The 27,053-nt window shown below is 42.1% G+C and overlaps 1 protein-coding gene across 5 annotated transcripts in view; it reads right to left on the bottom strand.

Moving 5' to 3' along the window:
- RAD17 (RAD17 checkpoint clamp loader component) overlaps window positions 1-27,053 on the bottom strand; it is a 38,559-nt gene that overhangs the window by 11,342 nt on the left and 164 nt on the right. The window contains exons 1-14 of one of the 5 annotated variants that reach the window (XM_051853420.2): window positions 26,797-27,046; window positions 26,326-26,368; window positions 25,489-25,592; window positions 22,260-22,517; window positions 21,689-21,772; window positions 15,197-15,353; window positions 12,807-12,943; window positions 12,312-12,364; window positions 12,096-12,221; window positions 11,937-12,006; window positions 8,035-8,146; window positions 3,961-4,143; window positions 2,049-2,134; window positions 1,782-1,928 (exon numbers count right to left, since the gene is read on the bottom strand). In XM_051853420.2, the coding sequence (XP_051709380.2) occupies window positions 1,782-1,928; window positions 2,049-2,134; window positions 3,961-4,143; window positions 8,035-8,146; window positions 11,937-12,006; window positions 12,096-12,221; window positions 12,312-12,364; window positions 12,807-12,943; window positions 15,197-15,353; window positions 21,689-21,772; window positions 22,260-22,517; window positions 25,489-25,592; window positions 26,326-26,368; window positions 26,797-26,913 (1,677 nt within the window). In that variant the 5' untranslated portion in view covers window positions 26,914-27,046. Of the gene's footprint in view, window positions 1-1,781; window positions 1,929-2,048; window positions 2,135-3,960; window positions 4,144-8,034; window positions 8,147-11,936; window positions 12,007-12,095; window positions 12,222-12,311; window positions 12,365-12,806; window positions 12,944-15,196; window positions 15,354-21,688; window positions 21,773-22,259; window positions 22,518-25,488; window positions 25,593-26,325; window positions 26,369-26,650; window positions 27,047-27,053 lie in introns of those variants that run through there. The other 4 variants (XM_051853422.2, XM_070056822.1, XM_051853421.2 and 1 more) reach the window with 4 other exon arrangements.

The raw sequence follows: 27,053 nt of genomic DNA, 5'->3' as shown, positions 1-27,053 counted from the left end.
GCGTCTGGGATGTGAACTGGTGCCACAAGGGATGCTCTAGCTGCAGGCTGGGACTTTAACCCACTGTGCCACAGCGCCAGCCCCAATAATTACTTTTCAACTATTCAACCAAAAACAAATGTGCAATTAAACAGAGATTAATCAGTTGTGCCAAATGTGAACTGGTGAGCCAAAGTTAAGGGTTTAGAGGTATTCCTTTTACTAACCTTTCAACTTAGCTATCTATAGGTTTGGAAGTTTTCAAAACAAAAAAGAAACAATGATAAAATAGATAAATACAGGGCCGATGTTGTGGTACAGAGGGTTAAAGCCCTGGCCTGAAGCGCCAGCATATGGGCGCCATACGGGTGCCAGTTTGAGTCCTGACTGCTCCTCTTCCAATCCTGCTCTCTGCTATGGCCTGGGAAAGCAGTAGAGGATGGCTCAAGTCTTTGGGCCCCTGCACCTACATGGGAGACCCGGAGGAAGCGCCTGGCTTCCTGAATGGTTTGCGGCCATCTGGGGTGTGAACCAGAGGATGGAAGACCTCTCTCTCTCTGCCTCTCTCTGTAAGTAGCTATAATATAAAGATTTATTTTATTTATTTGAAAGACAGAGTTACAGAGAGAGGTAGAAACAGAGAGAGAGAGAGAGAGAGAGAGAGAGAGATCTTCCATCCACTGGTTCACTCCCCAGATGGCTGCAATGGCTGGAGCTGTGCTGATCTGAAGCCAGGAGCTAGGAGCTTCTTCTGGGTCTCAAACTTGGGTGCAGGGGCCCAAGGACTTGGGCCATCTTTTACTGCTTTCCCAAGCCATAGCAGAGAGCTGGATCGGAAGAGAAGCAGCTGGGACTAGAACTGGCGTCCACATGGGATGCCGGCGCTTCAGGCCAGGGCTTTAACCCATTGTGCCACAGCGTCGGTCCCAAAAGTAAATCTTAAAAAATATATATATAATAATACAACTGCTGAGTAATAAAACTATCATAATTTTTGTATCCGAATTTTATTTATTAATGCTATCTGAATATTTATAACAGAAATATTAATATATCAAAAACAGTTTTGTCCAACAGAACTTCCAACAAAAAGAGCAATGTTTTGTATCTGGGCTATTCATACTGTAGCTACCAGGTACATGTGACTATCAAGTACAGGAGATGTGGCTAATGTGACTGGGCAACTAAATTTTTAATTTAATTTAACTTTACATAGCCACATGTGGTTAGTGGCCGCCATACTGGACAGAGATGTGTTAAGATGTTAAGTAAAAAACAGAGGGGCTAGTATTGTGGTGCTGCTGGTTAAACCGCTGCTTGCAATGCTTACATCCCACAATGGAGTGCCTGGTTCGAGTCCTGGCCACTCTGCTTCTGATCCAGCTTTCTGTTAATGTGCCTGGGAGGCAGTGGATGATGGTTCAAGTACTTGGGTTCCTGCCAAACACATGGAAGACCCAGATATAGTTCCTGGCTCCTTGCTTTGCTGGGCTGTTGCAGGCATTTGGGAAGTAAACCAGTGGATGGAAGATCTGTCTCTCCTTCCCTTTCTGTCACTCTGTCTTTCAAATAAATTAAGAAATCTCAAAAAAGAAGGAAAATTAGAAAGTAACTACAGAAAAAAATACAGTGCTACGTTATCACCAGAAAAGTCAGTATTGAAGATTCACTACAAGCACTGGATTGGATCAATAAATTATAGAATAGTAACTAAGTAGAATCTAATGTCAAATAAGGGTTAAGAGCAAATTTTCTTTTCGCGATTCTGAGGATATACAAACATTTAAGTCAGATGGACTTACATTCCAATCACCACTGAGGGTATCTGCAAAACTGAGAAATTCACTGGCTCCCACAAGATCATCTACTTCCAGGAAGAAATCTACATAGTTTTGGTGAAGATACAAATTGAATAACTCTCCTGGCATGTGTGACATTTCCACTACTTCCTATAAAAGAAGCATATTTATATACACATGTAATTTTGGTGAAAACACAGGGGTCAGCTATGTACGCAATCATGGAAATCAGACTTTGTAAACAGTACTGAAAGCTATCAAAGACATTACCTCAGGGTGAACAAGTAATGGATCCCGTTCATGCTCTGATAAATGAGACGGCAACTGGGGTGAGACTAACTCTGTTGAAGGTGCTCCTACAAACAATTTTGAGAATCATTAAAGATAATACCATCTTTATAATTACACAGTATCTCTATTTTTGAAGACAATTTAATACCAAAATACTTAGCAGACTGCTAAAAATAAAAACAAGGGGCACGCCTTTGGCCTAATGGCTGCACCACCTGTTGGATTTGCTTCCTGTAACAGAGTAGCCAGGTTCAGGTCTCTAGACTGTTCCCAATCCCAGAGTCTTGCTACTGTAGACCCTGGAAGGCTGCAGGTGACGGCTTAGGTAGCTGGTTCCTTGCTACTCCTCAGGCAGACCCTGACTGATTCTAGCTTCAACCTAGCCCAGACTTAGTGACATCTGAGCAGTGAGCCAGCAGATGAGAGTTTGCTCGCTCTCTCTAATGAATCATAAAAACAAACTACCAAAAACAACTGCAAGGTTATGTGATTTACCTACTTCAGGGGTGGGAACCCCTTTTTTTGCCAAGGGCCATTTGGATATTATCAGATCATTTGCAGAGCATAAAAGTCAACTTAGGGGCCAGCATTGTGGTACAGCAGGTAAAGCTGCCACATGGGTTTCTGACATCCCATATGGATGTGGGTTTGGGTCTTGGCTGCTCCACTTCCAAATCAGCCCCCTGCTAATTGCCTGGGGAAAGCACCCGAGGTGCACCCAGGTGGGAGACCAGGATAAAGCTCCTGGATTTGGCCTGGCTCATTGCCGCCATCTGGGGAGTGAGCCAGCAGATGGAAGATCTCTCTCTCTGTTAACTCTTTCATATAAATAAATAAATAATCTTTTAAAAAAGTTATCAACTTAAAAATAAGCCTGCTATAGATTTATTGAATTTCAAGTCCCACCTGCAATTGTCTTCGCATGGCCAGAACAAATGACTTGTTGGGCCTCGTACACCCAAGAGCAGACATTTCCCCACCTGTGATTAATCACCATGCAGCAAAATTATAACTAGAATTCTGATGCCTTGGTGACAGCTTTTCTAGACTTCACATACTCCATTTGTCGAAGCACTTTTGTTTCACTTTTCAAGCTCTGGGTTGCTTGCTTTCTTCAATTCCCATCTCAATGCAGATGTATTTACTGTTTTATTTACTATGCATAAGATGTTTGAGAGAATGGGAACCCCATTTCCTAATGCAAGAGGTTATGAATGAATGCAGGGAAGAAAGAATGGAAGGAGAACCACATGGGAATGGCCACTTAGGTTCAGAGGTGAGGGGATCCAGGAACAGAGGAGTGTCTTCATTTTTTTTGACACAGCATGACATTTTCATTTGGAAATCCCAATTTCTTTCTCCTTGGTACCAAGACTATAAACTGAGATTTTATTCAAAGGGAAAATCTGGGAGATTAGAGATGGGCAACAGAATGGTAGGGTGAGGGGGAGCAGGCAATAAAGGAAGCACTGGGTGAGAAGACAGCAAGCTAATGCAGAGTACAGAAATGTAAGGAGCACAAGAAACCCTGAGCTACCGACAATTTGCCTCGGGACTTGGTGGTCAGAGCCCAGTGCTCAGTGAGCTTCGGGATACCAACATTTGCCACTAAAAGTCTAGATGAAATACAGCAAACTATGGTTTTCAACATTTAGAGACATGGATATGGACTACAGCAGTCTGTTTTCACATTTAAGCCTACTCATGCTTGGAAAATACACGGAGACACACATTTTTCTACTATGTATTAGGGCCTGCTAAATGGTATCTGAACTAACCTTAGCACTTTCTTACAACAAAGCCAAAAACATGGTATTTAAAACAAACGTGATATTTAATTTTCATGGTAAGACTAACATCCAACAGATTAAAAAAAAGCATGTTTTCTTACTTTTACAATATAGAATTTTCCCCAAAGCTCTGAAGAGAAAGAGAGAAACGTCTTTGCCACCGATAGCTTGGGCCTCTTGATTTTCAAAAACCCTATCAGGTTTTCTCCTTCGTCTTGATTTTGATAGCACAGCATCTGATTTTAACGACACTCCTTTTTTCCTTGGCCATAAATTGTTCTCTCCTAAATAATACACACCCAAGTGATAAAAAAGAATCAAAATATAAAAATTAAAACTATCTCAGGTAGAGTTACATTAAACATTCAAATATATTTTCTGATAATTATAATACTTGTGAACCGAGATTCCTCTTTGGGTTACCAACACTATTAGAATGCAAAAACAGTGATTTAAATGTGTGCCATAAGGCAGATTTCAACTTTTTCATGCACAAATACGACACCACATTCTCAAATATAGTCATATCACCTTGGTTTCTCAAGGTGTTATGTACAGGGTACTTGTTCTTGGCACATACATGAATCTTCCTAACAAATCTATGAGGGGGCATAATTACTATATAGTGAATGAGATCCACAGTTTAACTGGTTCAAGGTCATTAGAGAGTAAGTGATTTGAACGCACACAGAATGGTCCTGTAATCTACATTTAATAACTATGGTAGATTAACTATGCTATATTATCACTTCTTTACTGATTTTGGCCATCCTCAAATTATGAATAATGCTTGTGTTCAAATTTCATTTGTAAGTTAACTGTTGAATAACACAGGACTTGGGAGCAGCGTTGACTCAGTGGGTTAAACTTCAGCTTGCAATGGCTGCGTCTCATATCTGAGGGCCAGTTTGAATCCCATCTCCTCTGTTTCCAATCCAGTTCCCTGCTAATGCATGCTGAGAGGCAGCAGATGATGGCTCAAGTGCTTGAGCCAACGCTGCACGCACGGGAGATCCGGACGGAGATCTGGGTGCCTGAGTTCAGCCTGACTGAGCCCTAGCTGTTACGGGCATTTGGGGAATGAATCAGCGGAGGGAAGATCTCTCTCTCTTTCAAATAGATAAATAAAACAATAAATCAAAAACATAGGATCTGGGTTGAAACACAGTATTGTCTATTCCATTAGGCTGATATGAAAATTAAATTAAAAAACCCATATAAACTGCTAATACAATTCTTGGCTCATTCAAAAATTTTTGTCTTCCCTTTAATTGAGTCCAGAGAAATAATGTTATAAATGGTAGCTGGGATCCCAAAGTGGCTCACTCCAGCCTTCCCAAATCCTAATTCCAATGTGGAACCCAAGCACCATTAATGTTTATGCTTCCAAAGGAACAACAGGAACTCTGGCTGCAGTTGTTAGGCAGCTCAATCTCCAGTTACCGTGAAAAACAAAGATAGAAACCGTATGAACACATTATACCTGTGAGCAGGGACATTAGGATTTCAGGTAGATTTTGAGAGTTCTGACGATAACTATTTATTTATTTATTTTTTCATTTTTAGAAGATTGATTTACTTATCTGAAAGGTAGAGCTACAGAGAGGCAGAGGCAAAGAGAAAGAAGTCTTCCATCTGCTGGTTCACTCCCCAAATGGCTGCAACAGCCAGTGTTGGGCCACACTGAAGCCAGGTTTCAGGAGCTTCACTGGGGTCTCCCATGTGAGTGCAGGGGCCCCAGGACTTGGGCCATCTTCGCTGCTTTCCCAGGCCATTAGCAGGGAGCTGGATTGGAATCGGAGCAGCTGGGATTCAAACCAGCGCCCATCTGGGATGCTGGCGCTGTAGGTAGTAGCTTTACCCACTATGCCACTGGGCTGGCCCTGGCTTTGTTTCTTAAAGGTCAATTCCTCAGTGTTAAGATCAAGTAGGTTGCTTGCTAAATACTGTGCTGAGGACTGTATAGTAAACTAGGATCACTGAGTAAAAATGCCACTGACTGTCATTAGTACACCTATCTTGTTACTATATCATGGCTACATATTAATCAGGGGAAATGAATATTAAACATACATATTACCATATGGGGCCGGCACGGTGGCACAGCAGGTTAACGCCCTGGCCTGAAGCGCTGGCATCCCATATGGGTGCCGCTTCTAGTCCTGGCTTTTCCTCTTCCGATCCAGCTCTCTGCTATAGCCTGGAATAGCAGTAGAGGATGGCCCAGGTCCTTGGGCCCCTGCATCTACGTGGGAGACCCAGAGGAAGCTCCTGGCTTCTGGCTTTGGACTGGCGCAGCTCTGGTCGTTGAGGCAATTGGGGAGTGAACCATCATCAAATGGAAAACCTCGCTCTCTGTGTATTCCTCTCTGTGTAACTCTTTCAAATAAATAAAATAAATCTTAAAAAAAAATTACTTTGAAAAGTTCAAAAGTAAACGTACCCCAGCAGAATACTACTAAACCTATTAATGGCTGGCCATTTATTGAGCCAGCCATTGTAAAAAGCACTCTGCAGGGGGCCGGCACCGTGGCTCACTTGGTTAATCTGCCTGTAGCACCGGCATCCCATATGGGTGCCAGGTTCTAGTCCCGGTTGCTCCTCTTCCAGTCCAGCTCTCTGCTGTGGCCTGGGAAGGCAGTGGAGGATGGCCCAAGTGCTTGGGCGCCTGCACCCACATGGGAGACCAGGAGGAAGCACCTGGCTCCTGGCTTTAGACTGGTGCAGCGCCGGCCATGGCGGCTATTTGGGGAGTGAACCAATGGAAGGAAGAACTTTCTCTCTGTCTCTCTCTTTCTCACTGTCTGTAACTCTACCAGTCAAATTTAAAAAAAAAAAAAAAAAAAAAAGCACTCTGTAAGTATTTAGTTTTTCTTCACACAACCCTGAGATAGATTCTCATACAAAAAGTGGAAAACTGGAGGCACAGAAAGACGCAGTTTCTCACACAGGCTGACACAACTGCTAAGTGGCACAATCAGGACTTTTCATTCAGGAAGTCTCATTCCAAATATCTTTGAAAGCTAAAGTAGCAAACTGTGTAGCTTAATCAAGTTTTGTGTCAAAAATAGGATGGATACTGTGACACATTCACAGGTAGTATATGTGCATGTGTACATATACAATTTTTAGCCACCACTTAAAAAAATAAAAGTGTGCAGGAGCCAGCATTGTGGTATAGCCAGTTAGGCTACTGCGTGCCAACGTCAGCATCCCTTATCAGAGTACTAGTTCAAGTCCTGGTTTCTCTGCTTCTTAGACAACTTCCTGTTAATCCCCTGGAAGCAGCAGATGTGTGATGGCTACTAAGTGAGCAAGAAGTGGACATTATCTATAGTATGGATATGCTGGACAATGGGAACCCAATACATTTCATCATTCTACTAAGAGCACACAATTTAAAACTTGTGCATTTAAGTGGGAGTTTAGTTTAGCAGTTAAAATGCCTGAGTGCTACAATGGAGTACTTGGGTTTGATACCCAACTCCTGTTCCTGACTCTAGCTTCCTGCTATTACTATATATTGTAAATATATAAAATACTTAGAAGTAGCATTGATGGTTCAAGTAACTGGTTACCTGCCACCCATATGGGAGATGTGAATTGAGTTCCTGGCTTTTGGCTTCGGCCCTGCCTGGCTCTGGCCACTGTGGGCATCTGGAGAGTGAATTTGCAGAGGAGAGCTCTTTCTGTCTCTCAAATAATTTTTGAAAACCTCTTGACGGGCACCAGTTCAAGTCCCAGCTGCTCCACTTCCAATTCAACTCCCTACTAAAGCACCTGGAAGATGGTCTAAATGCTTGGGCCCTGCCAACCACATGGGAGACACACATGGAATTCCAGACTCCTGGCTTTAGCTTGGCCCAGCCCTGGCCGTTGTAACCATTTGGGGAATGAACCAGCATATGGAAGACCTTTCTTTCTCTGTCTCTCCCTCTCTCTGTCACTTTGCCTTTCAAATAAATTTTAAAACAAATCAAAACAAAACCCTCATGACTTATTTCTGAAATTTTCTACTAAAAATTTTTGGACCATAGTTGACTGTAGGTAACTGAACTATCGATAAGTGGGGACTACTGTATATCTATTTTAAGTTACAATGTTGAGTATGATTTCATTTCATAAATAAGAGAAAGTCACCTATATCATGTTATGTGAGCGTATCACCTAGTTACCTTTAGAAGAAGAAAACTGGAGGCTGTTTATTGCACTTCTGATGTCACCGGAACATCCTTGACAGAGTGACTCTAAAGAACTTCTATCAGGGACAACCACTTTTCTTCCGTTCTAAAATGAGAAAACGAAATTAAAAACTATTTTCTTGGAAAAAAACTTATTTTCTAAACTTAACAGGAGGATATTAGATTCTTCCAAACTCAAATGCTAAGGACCTCCATTTTGAACACCAGTCTGCCTGTGAAGTACATAAGTGTCAATGACTTACCATAGTCCAGCATATCTTAAACACAAAATAAAACAATTTAGCAAGCAAAAATCTGAGAAACCTAAGGCATTTACATGAAAATCCCCACAACGAAGTTTAACACATTAATACTGTCTATTGATTATTAAAAAGCCACAGTTGAGGGCAGACATTGTGGCACAACAGGTTGAGCTACTGCCTACAATGTTGGCCTCCCATATGAGTACTAGTTCATATTCTGGTTACTCTAGTTCTGTTCTAGCTCCCTGCTCATGTGCCTGGGAAAGCAGCAGCAGATGCTTAAAGTGCCTGAGCTCCTGCCAGTCACGTGGAAGACCTGGATGAAGCTCTTGGCTCTTGGTTTCAGTCTGGCCCAGCTCTGGCCATTTGGGGAGAGAACCAGGAGACGGAAGCATTATCATTCTGTCTCTCTCTCTAACTCTGATTTTATGTTCTTCAAATAAATAAATGAACCTTAAAAGAAAAAGCCACAATTGTATCAACTCATACTGAAAGCCCAAGTACTGACTGGCATTGTGGCACAGTGGGTAAAGACTGCCTGCGACACCAGCACCCTGTATGGGCGCCAGTTAGTGTTCCACTTCTGATCCACGCCCCCCACCCCCCCACAATGGCTGGGAAAAGCAGCGAAGCATGGCCCGAGTGCTTGGGCCCCTGCAACTGCACCCCCATGGGAGACCTAGATGAAGCTCCTGGATCCTGGCTTCGGCCTTGCTCAGTCCTGGCTTTTGAAGCCACTGAGGGAGTAAATGAGCAGATGGAAGATCTTTCTCCCTCTGTATCTCTGACTTTCAAATAAATAAATCTTTTTTTTTTTTTTTTTTTTTTTTGACAGAGTCACAGACAGTGAGAGAGAGAGAGAGAGAGAGAAAGGTCTTCCTTCTGTTGGTTCACCCCCAAATGGCTGCTACGGCCGGCGTGCTGCGCCGATCCAAAGCCAGGAGCCAGGTGCTTCCTCTTGGTCTCCCATGTGGGTGTAGGGGCCCAAGCACTTGGGCCATCCTCCACTGCCTTCCCGGGCCACAGCAGAGAGCTAGACTGGAAGAGGAGCAGCTGGGACTAGAACCCGGCACCCATATGGGATGCCGGCGCCACAGGCAGAAGATTAACCAAGTGAGCCACGGCACCGGCCCCCAAATAAATAAATCTTAAAAAAAAAAGTTTGTAGGAAATGCAATTAAAAGTCAAAAAAAAAAAAAGTTAAATACTTAAGATATTTCTACATTTTAAAAAGAAACTATTAATTCAAATGTATGTGTATGCATGTGTGTGTATGAGATATGTCACACATCACACCCTTGGTAATACAAATATAAGGAAAACAAATTTATCTACCATTCCCTCCTTCAGAAATTCCCAGTGGCTTACTGACAAACGACTTAAGTTTAATTCAGGTTATTGTTCATAGATTATCTCATTTCAGATCTTGTAAAATTGATTGTAACAGAAAAACATATTATACTATAACTCTTTATGTCCTGTTAGCCTCCTCAAGTCCCCAACTTTGTCACAAGTATTAGCATTTTAGTGTGTACCTTTCCAGACCACTTTCTTTACACATATATCTACAGTTACACACAGTACTATACATATACATACAGTTCATTTTTTTTTTACTATTTTATCATTTATTTTGTCACAAAAACATTTTGGGATCCATGCATATTTTCCATGAATTTTTTGAAGACCTTTCTTTTTTTTTTTGACAGGCAGAGTGGACAGTGAGAGAGACAGAGAGAAAGGTCTTCCTTTTCCATTGGTTCACCCTCCAAGTGGCCACTACTGGTGCTGCGCCGATCGGAAGCCAGGAGCCAGGTACTTATCCTGGTCTCCCATGCGGGTGCAGGGGCCCAAGAACCTGGGCCATCCTCCACTACACTCCCGGTTCACAGCAGAGAGCTGGACTGGAAGAGGAGCAACCGGGATAGACTTTGACGCCTTGACCAGGACTAGAACCCGGTGTACCGGCACCGCAGGTGGAGGATTAGCCTATTGAGCCGCGGCACCAGCCGACCTTTCTTTTTTTTAAAAAAACTTTTATTTAATAAATATAAATTTCTAAAGCACAACTTTTGGATTGTAGCAGTTTTTCCCCCCAGAACCACCCTGCCACCTGCCACCTGCAAACCATCCCATCTCCTAATCCCTCTCCCAGCCCATTCTTCATTAATATTCATTTTTAATTATCTTTTTATACAAAAGATCATCTTAGTACATACTAAGTAAAGATTTCAACAGTTTACACCCACACAGACACACAAAAAATAAAGTACTGTTTGAATACTAGTTTTACCGTTAATTCGCATGGTACAACACATTAAGGACAGAGATCTTACATGGGGAGTAAGTGCACAGTGACTCCTGTTGTTGATTTAACAATTGACACTCTTATTTATGACATCAGTAATCACCCGAGGCTCTTGTCATGAGCTGCCAAGGCTACGGAAGCCTCTTGAGTTCACAAACTCTGACCTTATTTAGACAAGGCCATAGTCAAAGTGGAAGTTCTCTCCTCCCTTCAGAGAAAGGTACCTCCTTCTTTGATGGCCAGTTCTTTCCACTGGGATCTCACTCACAGAGATCTTTCATTTAGGTCTTTTTTTTTTTTTTTTTTTTTTTTGCCACAGTGTCTTGGCTTTCCATGCCTGAAATACTCTCAAGGGCTTTTTAGCCAGATTCAAATGCCTTCAGGGCTGATTCTGAGGCCAGAGTGCTATTTAGGGCATTTGTCATTCTATGAGTCTGCTGTGTATCCCACTTCCCATATTGGATCATTCTCTCCTTTTTAATTCTACCAGTTATTATTAGTAGACACTGGTCTTGTTTATGTGATTCCTTTGACACTTAATCCTATCTTTATGATCAATTATGAACTTAAACTGATCACTTTAACTAGTATGATGGCATTGGTACATGCCAACCTACTGAGATTTGGAGTCCCATGGTGCGTTTCTAGCTCTACCATTAGGGCTAAGTCCAAGCATACAGTTCACTTTTTAAACACAAGATTAAGTATATGTATTATTTTATTATTTAATTTTTAAACTTGATACCATTGATTGTTAAGGTTTCTATGTTAGTATTTTAAAATTGATTTCATTTTAGGGAAGGCATTTGGCTTATTCTGGGATTCCCAAAACCCCTATCAAGAGTGCCTGGGTTTGAGTCCTGGAACTGCTCCCAATTCCAGCTTCCTGCTAATGCACACTCTGGGAGGCAACAAGTAAAGGCTCAAATACTCAGGTCCTTGAGAGAATCAACTGAGTTTTGGGCTACCAGCCAGGGCTGGGTCAGGCTAAAGGTAGGAGTCTGGAACTCCTTTTGAGTCTCCCATGTAAGTGGTAAGTTCCCAACGTATGTATTAGCAGAAAGTTGGAATGGAGAGTGGAGCTGGGACTTGTTCCCAAGCACTTCAGTATAGGATGCAGGCATCCTGAATGGTGGTTTAACCCACTATGCCACAATGCCTGCTCTAGGTTAAAGAAATTTTTTGACATGTCTTAAGAGAATAATAAAATTTTCTAACTATAATAACCAAAATAACATGTCTCCAATTTCTCTATTTTATATAACACTATTCAAGATGGGCTTTCTATTACTGTGATGGAAGACTCAAATTAATCAGAGGCTTACCTTATTAGCTTCTATAGTTACTATTCGATTAAGAAACTTCATCATAATTGTTGGTGCCACAGGGTTAAAACTGAAAGTTTTATAAAGAAAGATGGTGGTTAAATGATTAATTTTTAAAATTCAAGATATAAACATTGCAAGCAGAAAATTCTTTCTTACCTAATATTTGAGATAGAACATTCCTCTTGAATTTCTTTGGGAAACAGTAACCTATGATTATTATCACCACTGACACTGTCAGAGATTATAAATACAAGAGGACATCGGCCAATCTGCACATATTTTCTAAAAATAGTAAAATATAGCAATGTTGAAATTTAGGGCACTTTCCATTTAATTTGAAGTTTTAGAATACTGTACTGTACTGAAACTTACCTTAGAACTTCATGTAAACTAGGAGAATCTCGATAAAACTGGTTAGGTAAATCCTATTAAAAATACAGGATGAATAATAGTTGTTTTATTCAAATTCAAATTTACTTTCAGACTTATTTTTATCAAAACAGGAAGAGATTTTATCTATCCAGTATATTTCAACTGGACCTTTCACAGAAGTAAAGAGAAATATAAAATAGCTAATATCCTAAATAGTAGTAAACATCAAGAAGAATCTTGATTTTCAGATTTCTTAGGGTTACTTTATCATTTACAGTATCTTTACTGAAAAGTCTTTTGCCAAATATTTCCTATGCTTTATTATACATAAGTCATTAGCTATTTTATTCATGGTTACTGAAAATATTTTAGATTTCTATTGTGACAAAGCCTCTGTATTTTACCACTGTGGCTGCTATGAGAATATATCACATAAGATATATCTTATAGTTCTTTATTCAACAGCTATAGCAGGATTTTAAAAGTTGTTCTTACTTCTACCAGAATTATCTTCTTGTTAGTTCTTAAATCATCTCCAAGCATTTGTAGTTTGTTATACTTTGTTGCTCTCAATAGAAACTCTTTGAAAGCTGCCAACTGAGATTGATATGGAAGCAGAGGGAAGCTTGATTCTGCAAATGAAACATATTAAAAATGAAAACACCACTTTCATTTTTAATAAATTTTATAAACATCAATGTTATACATATGTAGACAAAGCTACTACAGAAAGTTCATAGAAAACAGAATTAAAAGATAAGTTTATTTTGGTGCAAAACATTTTTGAAATCCATGCCTATTTTTTTCATAATACAAATTTTCTATGCATTTTGGAAGAACCCCTCATATCATCTGTGAGCTTCAATTTTTTTAATCACAATAAACTTATCTTTTAATTCCACTTTCCACAAACATTTTGATGTACTTTCATATACAAATATACATATACAAATATATTACATATGCCTGATGCACCAAAATGCTGTTGACTATTTTCTCTCTTTTTTTAAAGACATATTCATTTATTTGAAAGGCAGACTTACAGAGAGAGAGAGACAGAGAAAACTTCCATCTACCGATTCACTCCCCAAATGCCTGCAAAGACTGCAGTTGGGCTTGGCAGAAGCCAGAAGCCAGGAGCTCCATCCAGGTTTCCCACATGGGTTCAGGGGCCCAAGTAGGTGGGCCATCCTCTGCTGCTTTCCCAGGCATATTACAGGGAGCTGGATCTGAAGTAGAGCATCAGGGACTAGAACCAGTGCTCATACGGGATGCTGGCATCACAGGTGGCAGCTTAAACCTGCTGCACCACAATGCTCAACCAATTTCTAATGATGCAACAAAATTATTCAAATTATAAAATAGGATATTCATTTCAAAAGACAAAAGTTAACATGGACCGAAGTAATTTTTCTATACCAATGAATGTAGTAACACAGAATTAACTACTTCAGAACGTAACTCTAAGTATAACGTTCATATAATTGGTAAAAGCATTTATGACTTTGGTCTATATAATGAAGATTCTCTGAATGAGTGTGAGCGTAGAACTGAAATGTCTTCAGCCACAAAGGTTAACAACAAAAACAGAAGGATTAGTGATCTTGGGAATAAAGGAAAAAGACATGTTTCAGATGTAAGGCGAATACAGAATTATCAGATTGTCAAAATTAATGTTATGATTTAGGAAACAGGGAAAATTCCAGGCATAACCTGAGGGTATACATAGCAAAGACACATGGTATGCATGGGGCACATTAAAGAGCTCAGAGAAGGGATCTTGAAGACTTCACATTCAAATAAAACTGTACTTTTGTATATCCCTTTTCTCTTACAAGTGACCTAGATCTGGCTATCCCCGGTTTAGGCAGCCATTGGATCAGTAAGAAAAACTAAGAAAGGGGGCTGGCGCTGTGGCATGGCAGGTAAAGCCACCACCTGCAGTGCTGGCATTCCATGTTGGTGCTGGTTCGAGTCCCGGCTGCTCCACTTCTGATCCAGCTCCCTGCTATGGCCTGGGAAAGCAGTATCAGATGGCCCAAATCCTTGGGCCCCTACACCCACGTGGGAAACTCAGAAAAAGCTCCTGGCTCTTGGCTTCAGATCAGTGCAGCTCCAGCCATTGCTGCCAATCAGGGAGTGAACCAGTGGATGGAAGACTTCTGTCTGCCTGTCCTCTCTCTGTGCAACTCTGACTTCAAATAAATAAATCTTTAAAAAAATAAGAAAGATGAATTCATAGTGCTAGAGAATACAAGTATATTTTCACATGAAGTTATAATATACCCTTAAATTGGTACTATTATTATTTTTTTGATATTCATCCTAAAATCTCCTTCCACTTATGGAATGCATAAAATATGTTCTCTTTCTATGAATAAAAATAAAATCTCCTTCCAAACTCCAAAGACAGCCTTTGCCCTATACTTTGATTTTATTTGATTCTAACAGATATTTATTAATCTAAGATATTTTGTTGGGAGCTGTTAGTTTAATGTATCTTTTTTTTTTTTTGACAGGCAGAGTTAGACAGTGAGAGAGAGAGAGAGAGAAAAGTCTTGCTTTTTCCGTTGGTTCACCCCCTAAGTGGCTTGATTTACAGTTAAATCAATAAAAGCTCTTATTTACACTGCTAAACTCCCAGTCTGAACCTGGAAAATAAGTGTAGAAATAATGCAAATGGAAGAGCTTGTTATCTTAATCCTCAAAGAATCCCATCCTCCTCTACACAAGCACCCCTCCCTTCCTTCACCTAAAATTACCTCTCTCTGAAACCTGAAGTATAGGAGACAAATGCATTTATACGGCTTCATCTGCAAGCTCTACTAAGCCCAAGTTATTTCCAATATTCCCATTATTTCTACTACCTTCAATGGAAACCTTACCAGGATTAAACATCTCTTTGAAATCATCTTTTTGGAAGTCTGATAAAACTGGATTAATCCACTCTTGTACATGAATACCATGTTCCTTGGACAGTATTTTTATAGTAGCCGTCTTTCCACATCCAGGAGGACCTGTTATTAATAAGATAGATCCACCCTAAAACCAAATACAAACAGTAATTAAAAATTAAAATCACTGGAATGTTGTAATATTTCTGAGTTTAATATCTAGATGTTATTACTTCAAAAATATTTAATGAAAATCTGGTACAAGAAGGCTAAATTTCACATTTATGCTAGTTAGAATAAAAGTTTTAGATAAAATGAGAGTTATCTTGTTTCTGAATTTTAAGCCCAGCTTCTGATAATTCCTCAACTCTTGTCTGATGTCCTTTCCTACTAAGATGAGTTGTAACAACTAAACTTTGGCTAAATTAAGGAAGTAATGTCTGAAACAAAGATTTTACAGGTTACCTGAACTCATAAAATTTAATCTTAATAGAGATCTCTCACTGAGTACTATTTATTATTACAAGAATATTCTTGGGGCTGGCACTGTGGCATAGCAATTAAAGCTGCCGCCTGTAGTGCCAGCATCCAATATGGGCACTGGTTTGAGTCCTGGCTGCTCCACTTCTGATCTAGCTCTCTGCTATGGCCTGGGAAAGCAGTAGAAGACAGTCTGGTGCAGAAGACCCAAAAGAAACTTCTGGCTGCTTCTCTCCCTCTCTCCCCTATTCTGTATTTCAAATAAATAAATAAATAAATATTTTTTTTAAAAGAAAAGAAGTAGGGGCCAGCATTGTGGTATAGTTGAGTTGGTAAAGCCACTATGTACAACCGTAGCATTCCCATACAGGTAACAGTTTGTGTCCTGGATGCTCCAATTCTGATCCAGCTCCCTGCTAATGGTCTGGGAAAAGCTGTGGAAGATGGTTCAAGTGCTTGGGCCACTGCCACCCAAGTGGGAGCCCTGGATGAAGCTCCTAGCTTTAGCCTGGCATAGTCCTGGCCGTTGCAGCCACTTGGAGAGTGAACCAGTGGATGGAAGACCTCTGTGTCTCTCCCTGTAACTTTCTCAAATAATTAAATCTTTAAGGGGCGGACATTGTGGCAGAGCAGGTAAAGCTGCCTCCTGAGAAGCTGGAATTCCATATGGGCCCTAGTTTGAGTCCTGGCTGCTCCATCCACTCTGGATCCAGCTCCCTGCTAATGTGCTTGCGAAGGTAGTGGAAGGTGGCCCAAGTCCTTGGGCCCCTGCACCCATGTGGGAGACCCTCAGGAAGCTCCTGGCTTCAGCCCTTGCAGCCATTGGGGAAGGAATCAGTGGACAGAAGATGTGTCTACCTCCCTGTCTCCTCTCTCTAAACTTGGCCTTTCAAATAAATTTTTAAAAATCAAATCAAATAAAAAGGTTATGTATTGATTGGTTGACAAAAAATTGTGTCTCATTGCTTACAGAAACCTAATTATGTATTTCTTTTAGAAACATGGTTCAGTATTTGCTAATTCAGCAACTTTACACTTTATAAAAAGATCATTTTTTAAAAAGAAGAGGAAGCTCACTCACGGGAACAGTGTATTTTTCTCACATAATAGATTTAAGTGTGTTTTCTGACACAGTGGGTACAGCCACATAGAGAAAAGTTTTGCTTCCCCTAAGAGAACTAGAAGGTAATCTCTTATCAGAACACTAAGAAAAGAAAACTTTTGTTAATCTCCCCATTGTCTGCACTGTATAATACAGTTATACTTACTATTTTAAAGGAGAAAAGTTGCCTTGAAAATTTAAACTCAGCAAATACTTGACCTTTTGAAGTTTAGTCTGACCACTGATAAATCTAGGTATCACCAAATTTTTAGAAGAATGTCATAATTACTGACATAATTGAAACTTTGGTAAAATAATGTATGATTGGTTAAAGTCCAAATCTACAGAGGGAAATGATTCTTAAAACTATACAGAAAATACTTCCCCCAATACCTATATATGTATACAAACATCTGAATTTATTCAGTTGGTAAAATAATAAAGCTATGTAGGTTTAAAACATGATAGTGGAGACCAGCACTGTGGCTTAGCAGGTAAAGCTGCTGCCTGCAGTGCTGGCATCCCATATGGGCACTGGTTCGAGTCCCAGCTGCTCCACTTCCAATCCAGCTCTCTGCTATGGCCCGGGAAGGCAATGGAAGATGGCCCAAGTGCTTCGGTCCCTGCACCAGCTTGGGAGACCTGGGAAGCTCCTTGGCTCCATATTGGCACAGCTCTGGGCATCGTGGCCATTTGGGGAGTGAACTAAAGGATGGAAGATCGATCTCTCTCTCTGCCTCTGTCTCTCTGTAACTCTGTCTTTCAAATAAATAAATAAATAAAAATCTTAAAAAGAATCAATAAAACACGATAGTGTTCATAAAGAGATACTGAGTGATAAAACACAGTGAACACTAAAGAATATGTTAGCTGAGCCAATCAAAAACAATGATCAAAAGCTTGGATGAAAGAGGTATGTCAGAGAAACTGCCCAAGAATTTATTACTCAGAAAAGTAACAGGGATTTATAAACCATCAGAGGAATGCCAAGACTGACACTGAAAATCCATCATGAGTATCCTATCTTGACCCTAAACCAAAGGGTTTAGAGCCAGAGCCAGAAAGAAAGGAGCTTGATTCAAGAGAGAAGGATATGTTCCCATCAAATCAAAAGAACTCCTATAACTCAGTTGAAAATTAAAGGGAAGCCCTCATGCAAACAATGGACTTCGGGTGTCAGTGACATGTCACTTTCAATACATGTAGCATTTTGTAGGTTTTTTTTTTTTTTTTTTTTTTTGTGACAGGCAGAGTGGACAGTGAGAGAGAGAGACAGAGAGAAAGGTCTTCCTTTGCCTTTGGTTCACCCTCCAATGGCTGCTGCGGCCAGCGCACTGTGCTGATCCGAAGCCAGGAGCCAGGTGCTTCTCCTGGTCTCCCATGTGGATGCAGGGCCCAAGGACCTGGGCCATCCTCCACTGCACTCCCTGGCCACAGCAGAGAGCTGGACTGGAAGAGGGGCAACCGGGACAGAATCCGGCGCCCCGACCGGGACTAGAACCCGGTGTGCCAGAGCCGCAGGGGGAAGATTAGCCTATTGAGGATGTTGATAATGGAGAAGTCTATGCACATTTAGGGACACACCATATATGAGAAATCTATAATTTCTGCTCAATTTTGTCATGAACCTAAAACTGCTCTAAAAAAATAATTAAAACGCTAAAGGAAATTATTTAAAACTTATCTTGTCCTAGCAGTTGAAGCTGTATTTAAAGGTAATTAAATAGCTCTAGCTATTGATGGCAAATTTTCATCAAAAGCTGCTACTTAATGATTGTAGGAAAGCATCATTTCATAACCTAGTACAGTAAATGATGCAGGCCAAGGCTGAAAAGGGAAGCTAAGGGAAAAGCTGCTGAGGAACTGGGCACCCTCAGCTACCACAGCACTGCCCCATAGGCCACATGCTGCTGGCAAGAGAAAGTCACCCTATTACGAAGAAGTCTGACTACCTCTTCCCCAGTCTCACGACCAAACTCAAACTAGGCAGGAGAAGCATCTATACTTTCTCATGGGACAAAGTACAAAATACCCACCATGCCTTTTTTTTTTTTTTTTTTTTTTTTTGACAGGCAGAGTGGACAGTGAGAGAGAGAGACAGAGAGAAAGGTCTTCCTTTGCCATTGGTTCACCCTCCAATGGCTGCTCCAGCTGGCGCACCGCGCCGATCTGATGGCAGGAGCCAGGTGCTTCTCCTGGTCTCCCATGGGGCGCAGGGCCCAAGGACCTGGGCCATCCTCCACTGCCTTCCCGGGCCACAGCAGAGAGCTGGCCTGGAAGAGGGGCAACCAGGACAGAATCCGGCGCCCCGACCAGGACTAGAACCCGGTGTGCTGGCGCCGCAAGGCGGAGGTTTAGCCTATTGAGCCACGTCGCCGACCCCCACCATGCTTTATAAAGTATTCTTACAAAAATGTTCAACTTGCGGGGGTGAGCATTTGGTCTAGCAAGTAAGACACTCATTCTCTATCAGACTGCTGGTGGTCAAATCCTGCTACTGGCTCCCAATCCAAGCTTCCTGCTCATGCGGACGCTGGGAGGGGAGCAGTGATGGTTCAGACGACAGGATTCCTGGGACCCACATGGAGAACCTGGATTGAGTTCCTGCTCCTAACCTCAGCCTTGGCCCAGCCCTGGCTGCTGCATGTAACTGGAGAGTGAGCCAGCAGATGAGAGTTCTTTCTTTCTGCCTCTCGATTTGAGTTTTACAAACCCTTGATTCAAAATTCAGGATTATAGCAAAATCAAGAAAACAATCTGACAAATCCAGAATGTGAGATTTTTTTTTTAAAGATTTATTTGAGAGGTAGAGTCAGAGAGAGAGAGAGAGAGACTGAGAGAGGTATTCCGTCTGCTGGCTCACTCCCCAGATAGCCACACGGCCAGAGCTGGGCCAATCTGAAGCCAGGAGCCCAGAGCTTCGTCCAGGTCTCCCACGTGGGTGCAGGGGCCCAAGGACTTGGGCCTTCCTCCACTGTTTTCCCAGGCCATTAGCAGGGAGTCGGATGGGAAGTGGAGCAGCTGGTGCTCGAGCTGGCGCCCATACAAGGAGCTGCTGCTCATACAAGATGCTGGCGCCGCAGGCAGAAGCTTCACCTGCTATTCCACCGCAGCAGCCCCAGAACGTGAGACCTTTTACAAGTCAACTGCTATACTCTCTTCAATAAGTCCACGTGTCGGGTAAAAACACGGCAGAGGGGACTATTACTAGATTTAAAAAAAAAAAAGATCTAAGAGATATGGCAATAAAATATGTGTGTTCCTTGATTAGATACTGGTTGAATCAAACCAGCTGCATAAAGCATTTTGGGGAAAACTGAAATAGTATGCACATGAACTGATCAACAGATAATATCAGAGCATGGCAGTTAATTTGCCAGAATCATGGTATGTAAGTGTGTTAGGAAACACTCGTTCCTTTCTACATTAAAGAAAGGAAGTAGGACAGACGCCTGGCTTGGCAGTGAACTCACACTCACACTAGAGCGTCCAGGTTTGACTCCCAGCTCCTGATTGCAGCCTCCTGCTAAATGCAGACCCTGGAAGGCCGTGGCGATGGCTCATGCACTTGGTGCCTCCCACTGACATGGGAACCCTGGACTGAATTCCAGGTTCTCTGCCTCAGCTCCAGCCCAGCCCTAGCCACTGTGCACATTTGGGAGTGAATCAGCAAATTGGAGTTCTAATAAATAAATAAAATTAAAAATAAAGAGTATGACTGAAATGCCTTCAAGTTTATAACTTACTTTAAAATTTCAAACAGTTAAGGAGGTATGGAGGACATTGGCATTGTGGCTTGAATATCCGATTCAGCTCTTGCTAATATGTATGGGAAGAGAGTAGAAGATGTCTCAAGTATTTGGATCTCTGCCATACATGAGGGAGGCCTTGATGAAGTTCCTGGCTCCTGGCTGTGGTCTGGCCTGGCCCTGACAGTCTCAGCCATCTGAGATGCATGAGCCCACTCATTTCAGAAGATGGAAGATCTCAGGCCGGCGCCGCAGCTCACTAGGCTGATCCTCCACCTTGCGGCGCCGGCACACCAGGTTCTAGTCCCAGTCGGGGCGCCGGATTCTGTCCCAGTTGCCCCTCTTCCAGGCCAGCTCTCTGCTGTGGCCCGGGAAGGCAGTGGAGAATGGCCCAGGTCCTTGGGCCCTGCGCCCCATGGGAGACCAGGAGAAGCACCTGGCTCCTGCCATCGGATCGGCACGGTGCGCCAGCTGCAGCGGGCCAGCCACGGCGGCCATTGGAGGGTGAACCAACGGCAAAGGAAGACCTTTCTCTCTGTCTCTCTCTCACTGTCCACTCTGCCTGTCAAAAAAAAAAAATAAAAAAAAAAAAAGATCTCTTTATCTCTTTCTGTTTCTCTGCCTTTCATGTAAGTATATTACGAATACATGAGTACTTTCACTATTCTGTTTTTGTTGTTTCAAAAGGTTCAAGACAAAGAAGTTTAAAAAGACAGATTGGAAGAAGAAAAAAATATTCTACCTTGGGGTTTGAGAGTAAATGTGAAATTGGGAAGTGAAACAAAAAACACCAGCCAAAAATAAACTGATGACGGCCGTGTTAGTCTATATTTAGGACAAAAACTAATATGTATTTTGCCTGCTTGCTTTGGTATGTAATAATCTGATGTGTTAAATATATGAGTGCCTTACCTGGTTTACTGTACCTTTTGCTGATAACAGGACTAAACACAAAAGAGAGGCACATTTAAAGGGGGAAACTCAAACTGTCCAGGTGAGGTCATAACTAGTACGATCAGGCAGCTTTCTACTAAAGCTTATGTAGACTTACTTGAATAAAGTCATCCCCAAAGATCAATTTCTCATGACACTCTATAAAGCAGAGAAACATACGATGCTTGATATTTTTAAACACACTTCTTACTTAATTACCTGTTTTGGTTGCCTTTCTAAAACTTGAGCTTTTAACCAGGTTTCAACTTCTTCAATTTTCTTTTTATGTACAGCAAGTTCATGCTAAGATAAAAATTTCAAGTTTAACATATATTGTTAACATAAATAAAATTTCAAGTTTAACATATATTGTAATAAAACAGCTCCTTTAGATTACACTTGAATTTTTCATATTATTATGGAAAAATTGTATTTTAAGCAGATACCATTATGCTAATTTGGGCCAAGTTTACAATTATAATTTTCAAAGAAAATCTAGAAATACATTTTGGGAAGGAAATAGGGAAAGAGTATGACATTTTACAAAATGAAAGAGATCAATTCTAGGTCGGGGTTAAGTTAACCTTAAAACAAAGAACAAATGATACAACTTCAGAACGACTGTTACACACACAAAATCCAGGAAATATTATTTTTTTTCTAATTCATTACACATAAAGAATCTTATGAGTAAAAAAAAAAATCTGAAAACATACATCTCTTTCCTTCCTACCCACTCTCATCCACCTTGAAATGAAACTACATTGACATGTTTGCTGTTACTTCGTACCTGAGTTTCTGGTTTGTATTTGTCCACCCATGACTCATTTTCAGATAGATATTCCTTTGAATTTTCTAGACCATAAATCGGTTCTAAGGAAGACAGCTTTCCTTTTTTTCTAGTTGGAAATTTGCTACTTTCTAATGTGGAAGACACATTTTTTCTTCTATGAGTTGAGTTATTCACACCTAATGATGTGGCAGTAATAGTGGAGATGCCTGAATTCTCCAAACAATCATCAAATGATGGGTCTACCCAGTCTGTTACCTGAAAAAAAGAAATCACACAAATATTATAATATTTTATGCATCTATTCCCTATATAACTGGGTTAGTCTGGAAACAAAATATTCATATCCTTATCATATTTAAAATCATAATCTCAGAAATTAGTTCTTTAAATAAAATTGGCTCTATATGTATTAGATATTTCCCACTTTACAGTAAGTGCAAACACTCACTTGTCTACTTAACCAAGCTAATGATGAATACTACATAAATAATGAAAACTTAATTATTTTTATTAGTTGTAATCTTCCCCAAATAAAGAATAGCATACTTTTTTAAAGTACTCTTTAGGGGCCAATGCTTTAATGCAGCAGGTTAAGCCACTGTCTGCAGTGATGGCATCCAATACAGAGGCAGGTTCAAGAACCAGCTAATCCACTTCCGATCCAGTTCCCTGTTAATGTGCCTGGGAAAGCAATGGAAGATGACCAAGTGCTTGGCCCCTGCACTCACGCAAGAGGCCCAGATAAAGCTCCTGGTTTCTGGCTTTGGCTTAGCCCAGCACTGGCTTTTAACTGCCATTTGTGAAGTGAACCAGTGGATGGAAGATCTCTCTCTAGCTCTGACTTTCAAATAAATAAATCTTAAAAACAAAATCAAAGCTCTTGAGACTGACAATTTTTTTTTAAAAAATTATTTATCTGAAAGGCAGAAATACAGAGAGACAAGGCAAGAGAGAGAGAGAGAGAGAGAGAGAGATCTTCTACATCTTCTATCCACTGGTTCGCTCCCTATTGGCAGCAATGGCTGGGACTGGGGGACTGGGCCAACTGAAGCCAGGAGCTTCTTTGGGGTCTCCCATGTGGGTGCAGGGGCCTAAACACTTGGACCACCTTCTACTGCTTTCCCAGGCAACAGCAGAGAGCTGGATCTATAGTGGAGCAGCCGAGACTTGAACAGGCACCCATTTGGGATGCTGGCACTGCAGGCGGTGGCTTTACCCGCTATGCCATAGCACCAGTCCCAGAACCATTTCATACATCTAAATACTCCAATCAGCTTTAAGATTCTGTGAAGGGATGGCTGGGAGGGGAAAAAAGACTTTGTGAAGATTTAAGCTAAGAAGGCTCTAATCTGTAATTATGACTGGGTTATATTTTTCTTCAATGCATGAAGCAACAAGTATTTTAATATGTGAGGCAGGTTTTCCAGGGAAAATGAAATTTGCCATTCAGAAATGCTTAGATAAAAGTACTGGGACAACAGGGCAGAAAAATCAGAGTTATTCTGGTTTGCAGAAGTGACCTCTCTACATCATTTCCTTGCATAATTTCTTTTTCTGCAAAATCCTTTGTAAGTATATATAGAAATACATTGAAATAAGCAGTTCTAATCTAACTACTAAAAAGGTTTTTCTAGTTATTAAGTGTTAAAAGGAATTTTCTCTACACTAACACTGACTTTGGATTTCCTGCCTGGCTAACAAGCAGAATCGAGATTGCATTTTCTGCGGCAGGCATTTAGCCTAGTGGTTAAGATGCCCACATCCCTTATCAGAAAGCCTGGTTCAAGTCCAAGCACCAGCTCGAGATCTGGCTTCCTAAGAGGATGCCGGGAGTCAGCAAGGACAGCTCAAGTAGCTGGTTTCTGTCACCACCTGGGAGACCAGTATTTAGTTTCCACTCCAGGCTGCAACTGTCCCTCCCACCCCACCCCCACCACCAGTGCTGCACGTTTTGGGTTGTAAATCAGCAGACGGAAGTTCTGCCTTTCTAAATCAGAAAAGAAAGATTATGTTTTCCTTCAAAAACACTTGGCACAGTTGGTAGCTATTTTTTTAGACAATGCTCCTCTCTGGGAAAAAAAGAGCCAGAAGTCAGGGTCAAAGTAGGCTCTGAGGAGGCAATTTGGGATTTTTAAGTAGTTTATTTTAAGTATTTTACAAATGCTAAGTCACACTTCACTCTTCAGACAGAGGGATGGAATATCATCAGCAGTGGGTCACTGGGAGAGTTTCACAGTCAAGGCTACCTGATTCATTTTCCTCTGATTAAAAGGTCGTTGGTATTATAATCGTGGCACCTCTCCCGTATTCAAGAGTACTCAAAGAGAATGTCTTAGTAGACCCATTGGTAGCAACTCTGATTTGCCCATTACTTACCCACTTTATAGTTGTATTTTTTACATAAATGTGAATTCCAATCTACTGGAAAAAAGAATCAGCGAAATTGATAATTTACTTAAGATCAGTGAAAATGAGAGATACTACCAAGGAAAAACAGCTACCATGCAGGTACATTGATACTGTCTGACCCCATGCCCTCCCACACCCTATCTTTCTGAGAACTGACACGCACTGGGCAACGAAGTACAGCCTGGGGTTAAGCTGAATCACCAACCACCATTCGTGTGTCTCTTTCTTCTTCTTCTTCTTTTTTTTTTTTTTTTTGAGACAGGCAGAGTGGACAGTGAGAGAGAGAGAAAGGTCTTCCTTTTGCCGTTGGTTCACCCTCCAATGGCCGCCGCGGCCGGCGCACCGCGCTGATCCGATGGCAGGAGCCAGGAGCCAGGTGCTTTTCCTGGTCTCCCATGGGGTGCAGGGCCCAAGCACTTGGGCCATCCTCCACTGCACTCCCTGGCCACAGCAGAGAGCTGGCCTGGAAGAGGAGCAACCGGGACAGAATCCGGCGCCCCGACCGGGACTAGAACCCGGTGTGCCGGCGCCACAGCAGAGGATTAGCCTAGTGAGCCGCGGCGCCGGCCTTTCTATGCTCTTTCATTCGAGAGTTTTTAGCCTTTTCTTTGTGACTGGGCTTGCAAACACTTTTTCAAAATTAAAATTGTGCTTTTAGGTTCAGTTGTTCCAGAACTTATTAACAGACTTGTTTAGATCACTAATTTCAAAAAAAAATGGGCACCATTATTCTGATAGCAGTCAGTCATTAAGAGCATGTGTAAAAACACCTAATTCATTTAGGTAACTATCACATGGCCATTTTAGTGTGACATACCTTTGTGGAAGACACCTTTGGTCTAAGAAAAGTGTTTGACATCATAAATCTTAATAGTTCCCATGCGTAGTACACAATCTGTAGCACAACAAAGTATAAATCACCTAGAGGAAATAGGAAAAACTCACTTCAAGTCAAGAACTGTAAGCACAGTTAAGTCGATATAACCAACAACATAACAACATCAAGGCTCAAGAACTAGTGAAAGCAAGCATGGTAAACAGGAGAAAAATCAGAACGTTACAACAAGTTAGAGGAATCTATCTGATGTTTTTTATGAGAAAACACAGCAACATATTTGGGTGCTGACCTTCTCTCAAAAAGAAAAATCAGGCAATTCTGAGAAGTTTTTAACACCAAAAATTAAACTATTCCTTTACTCCAATCCGTTGCAAGCTATTACATCTTCATTTCTAAAGTTTCAAAAAAAGGCAAGATACAATGAATTCAGACATATCAGTTACTTTGAATAAAACAGTTGAATCTCACTGTCAGTTTTTCTAGAACTTCCTTTGAGCACGCCATCAGAAAACGTCTTGGCATCACTGTTTTCCGATTTGCGTGATTCGTCAATACTGATGGAAAGCAGTGAATTCAACCATTTTAGGGCCGCCAGGAGGAACGATTTTCAAGGCCAACAAACTGTACCCTGGGAAGGTGTACTGGACTATCTGAGGAGGCACACTTCCACACACTGGCAGTCATTCACCTCTGAGAGTAGACCGCTATCAGCAATGCACAGTAGCAAAAAAAAAAAAAAAAAAAAAAAAAAAATCGATTCAATGTAGCCGACAGTCAGCACTGCAGCCGCTCAGTGAAAGCGAGACCGACAATTACCTCCTTGGAAAAGCAGGTAACTGTCAGCGACGATGCCCGTTTCCTGAAATTAGATGTCAGAGGCAGAAGACACGTTCAGGACCATCCCGAGCCCACCCACCACCACCCCACGCGCTGCACAGCCGGTCCTGAGCTCAGACATTCGTTCAGCGCCATCCTGCAACCAGCCGGCAGCCAGGCTGAGCTCGTCGGTCCCCGCTCCAGGCCGGGGCACCGCAACCCCGTCTCTCTCGTCCCAGGCGGGACGGGAGGGCATGGAGGCAGAGATGGGCTCGCGCGTCCAGGACACACACAGAAAACACCGCCACAACCGCGACGGCCTTACTTTCCGGGAGCCGCATTCCCCTCCCTCGTGGGCGGAGAGGAGCCAAGGAGCGCGGGGCCGGCTCCGGTGTTGGGGTGGCCACCCGACCCTCCCCGGGCTCGGCACCGAGCCTCTCGGGGGTCCCGCCTCCCGGGGTCCTTCCACACCCGTCGGCGCCTCGGCGACGCGGCGCGAAGGGCGGGGGCCCCAGGCGCGCGAGCGACATAGGCATCCAGCGCACTGCCTGACTCAGAGCGCGCAGCGAGCTGGCTCCCGGCCTCCATTCACGCCACGGAAGCGTGTCACAGAAGCCCAGGGAACCGCTGGCGGCGGCTGGGACTGCGGAGCTGGGCCGGGAGCGGGCGCCCGGCACGGCCTCGAGGACCCCGCGGCCGCCGGCGCTGGCGCTGCCCGCCCCTTCCGG

The sequence above is a fragment of the Oryctolagus cuniculus genome, chromosome 14 (assembly GCF_964237555.1).
Source record: "Oryctolagus cuniculus chromosome 14, mOryCun1.1, whole genome shotgun sequence".
Lineage (NCBI taxonomy): Eukaryota > Metazoa > Chordata > Mammalia > Lagomorpha > Leporidae > Oryctolagus > Oryctolagus cuniculus.
The sequence above is the reverse complement of the archived record's forward strand: the minus strand, read 5'-3'. Positions and strand labels throughout refer to the sequence as shown.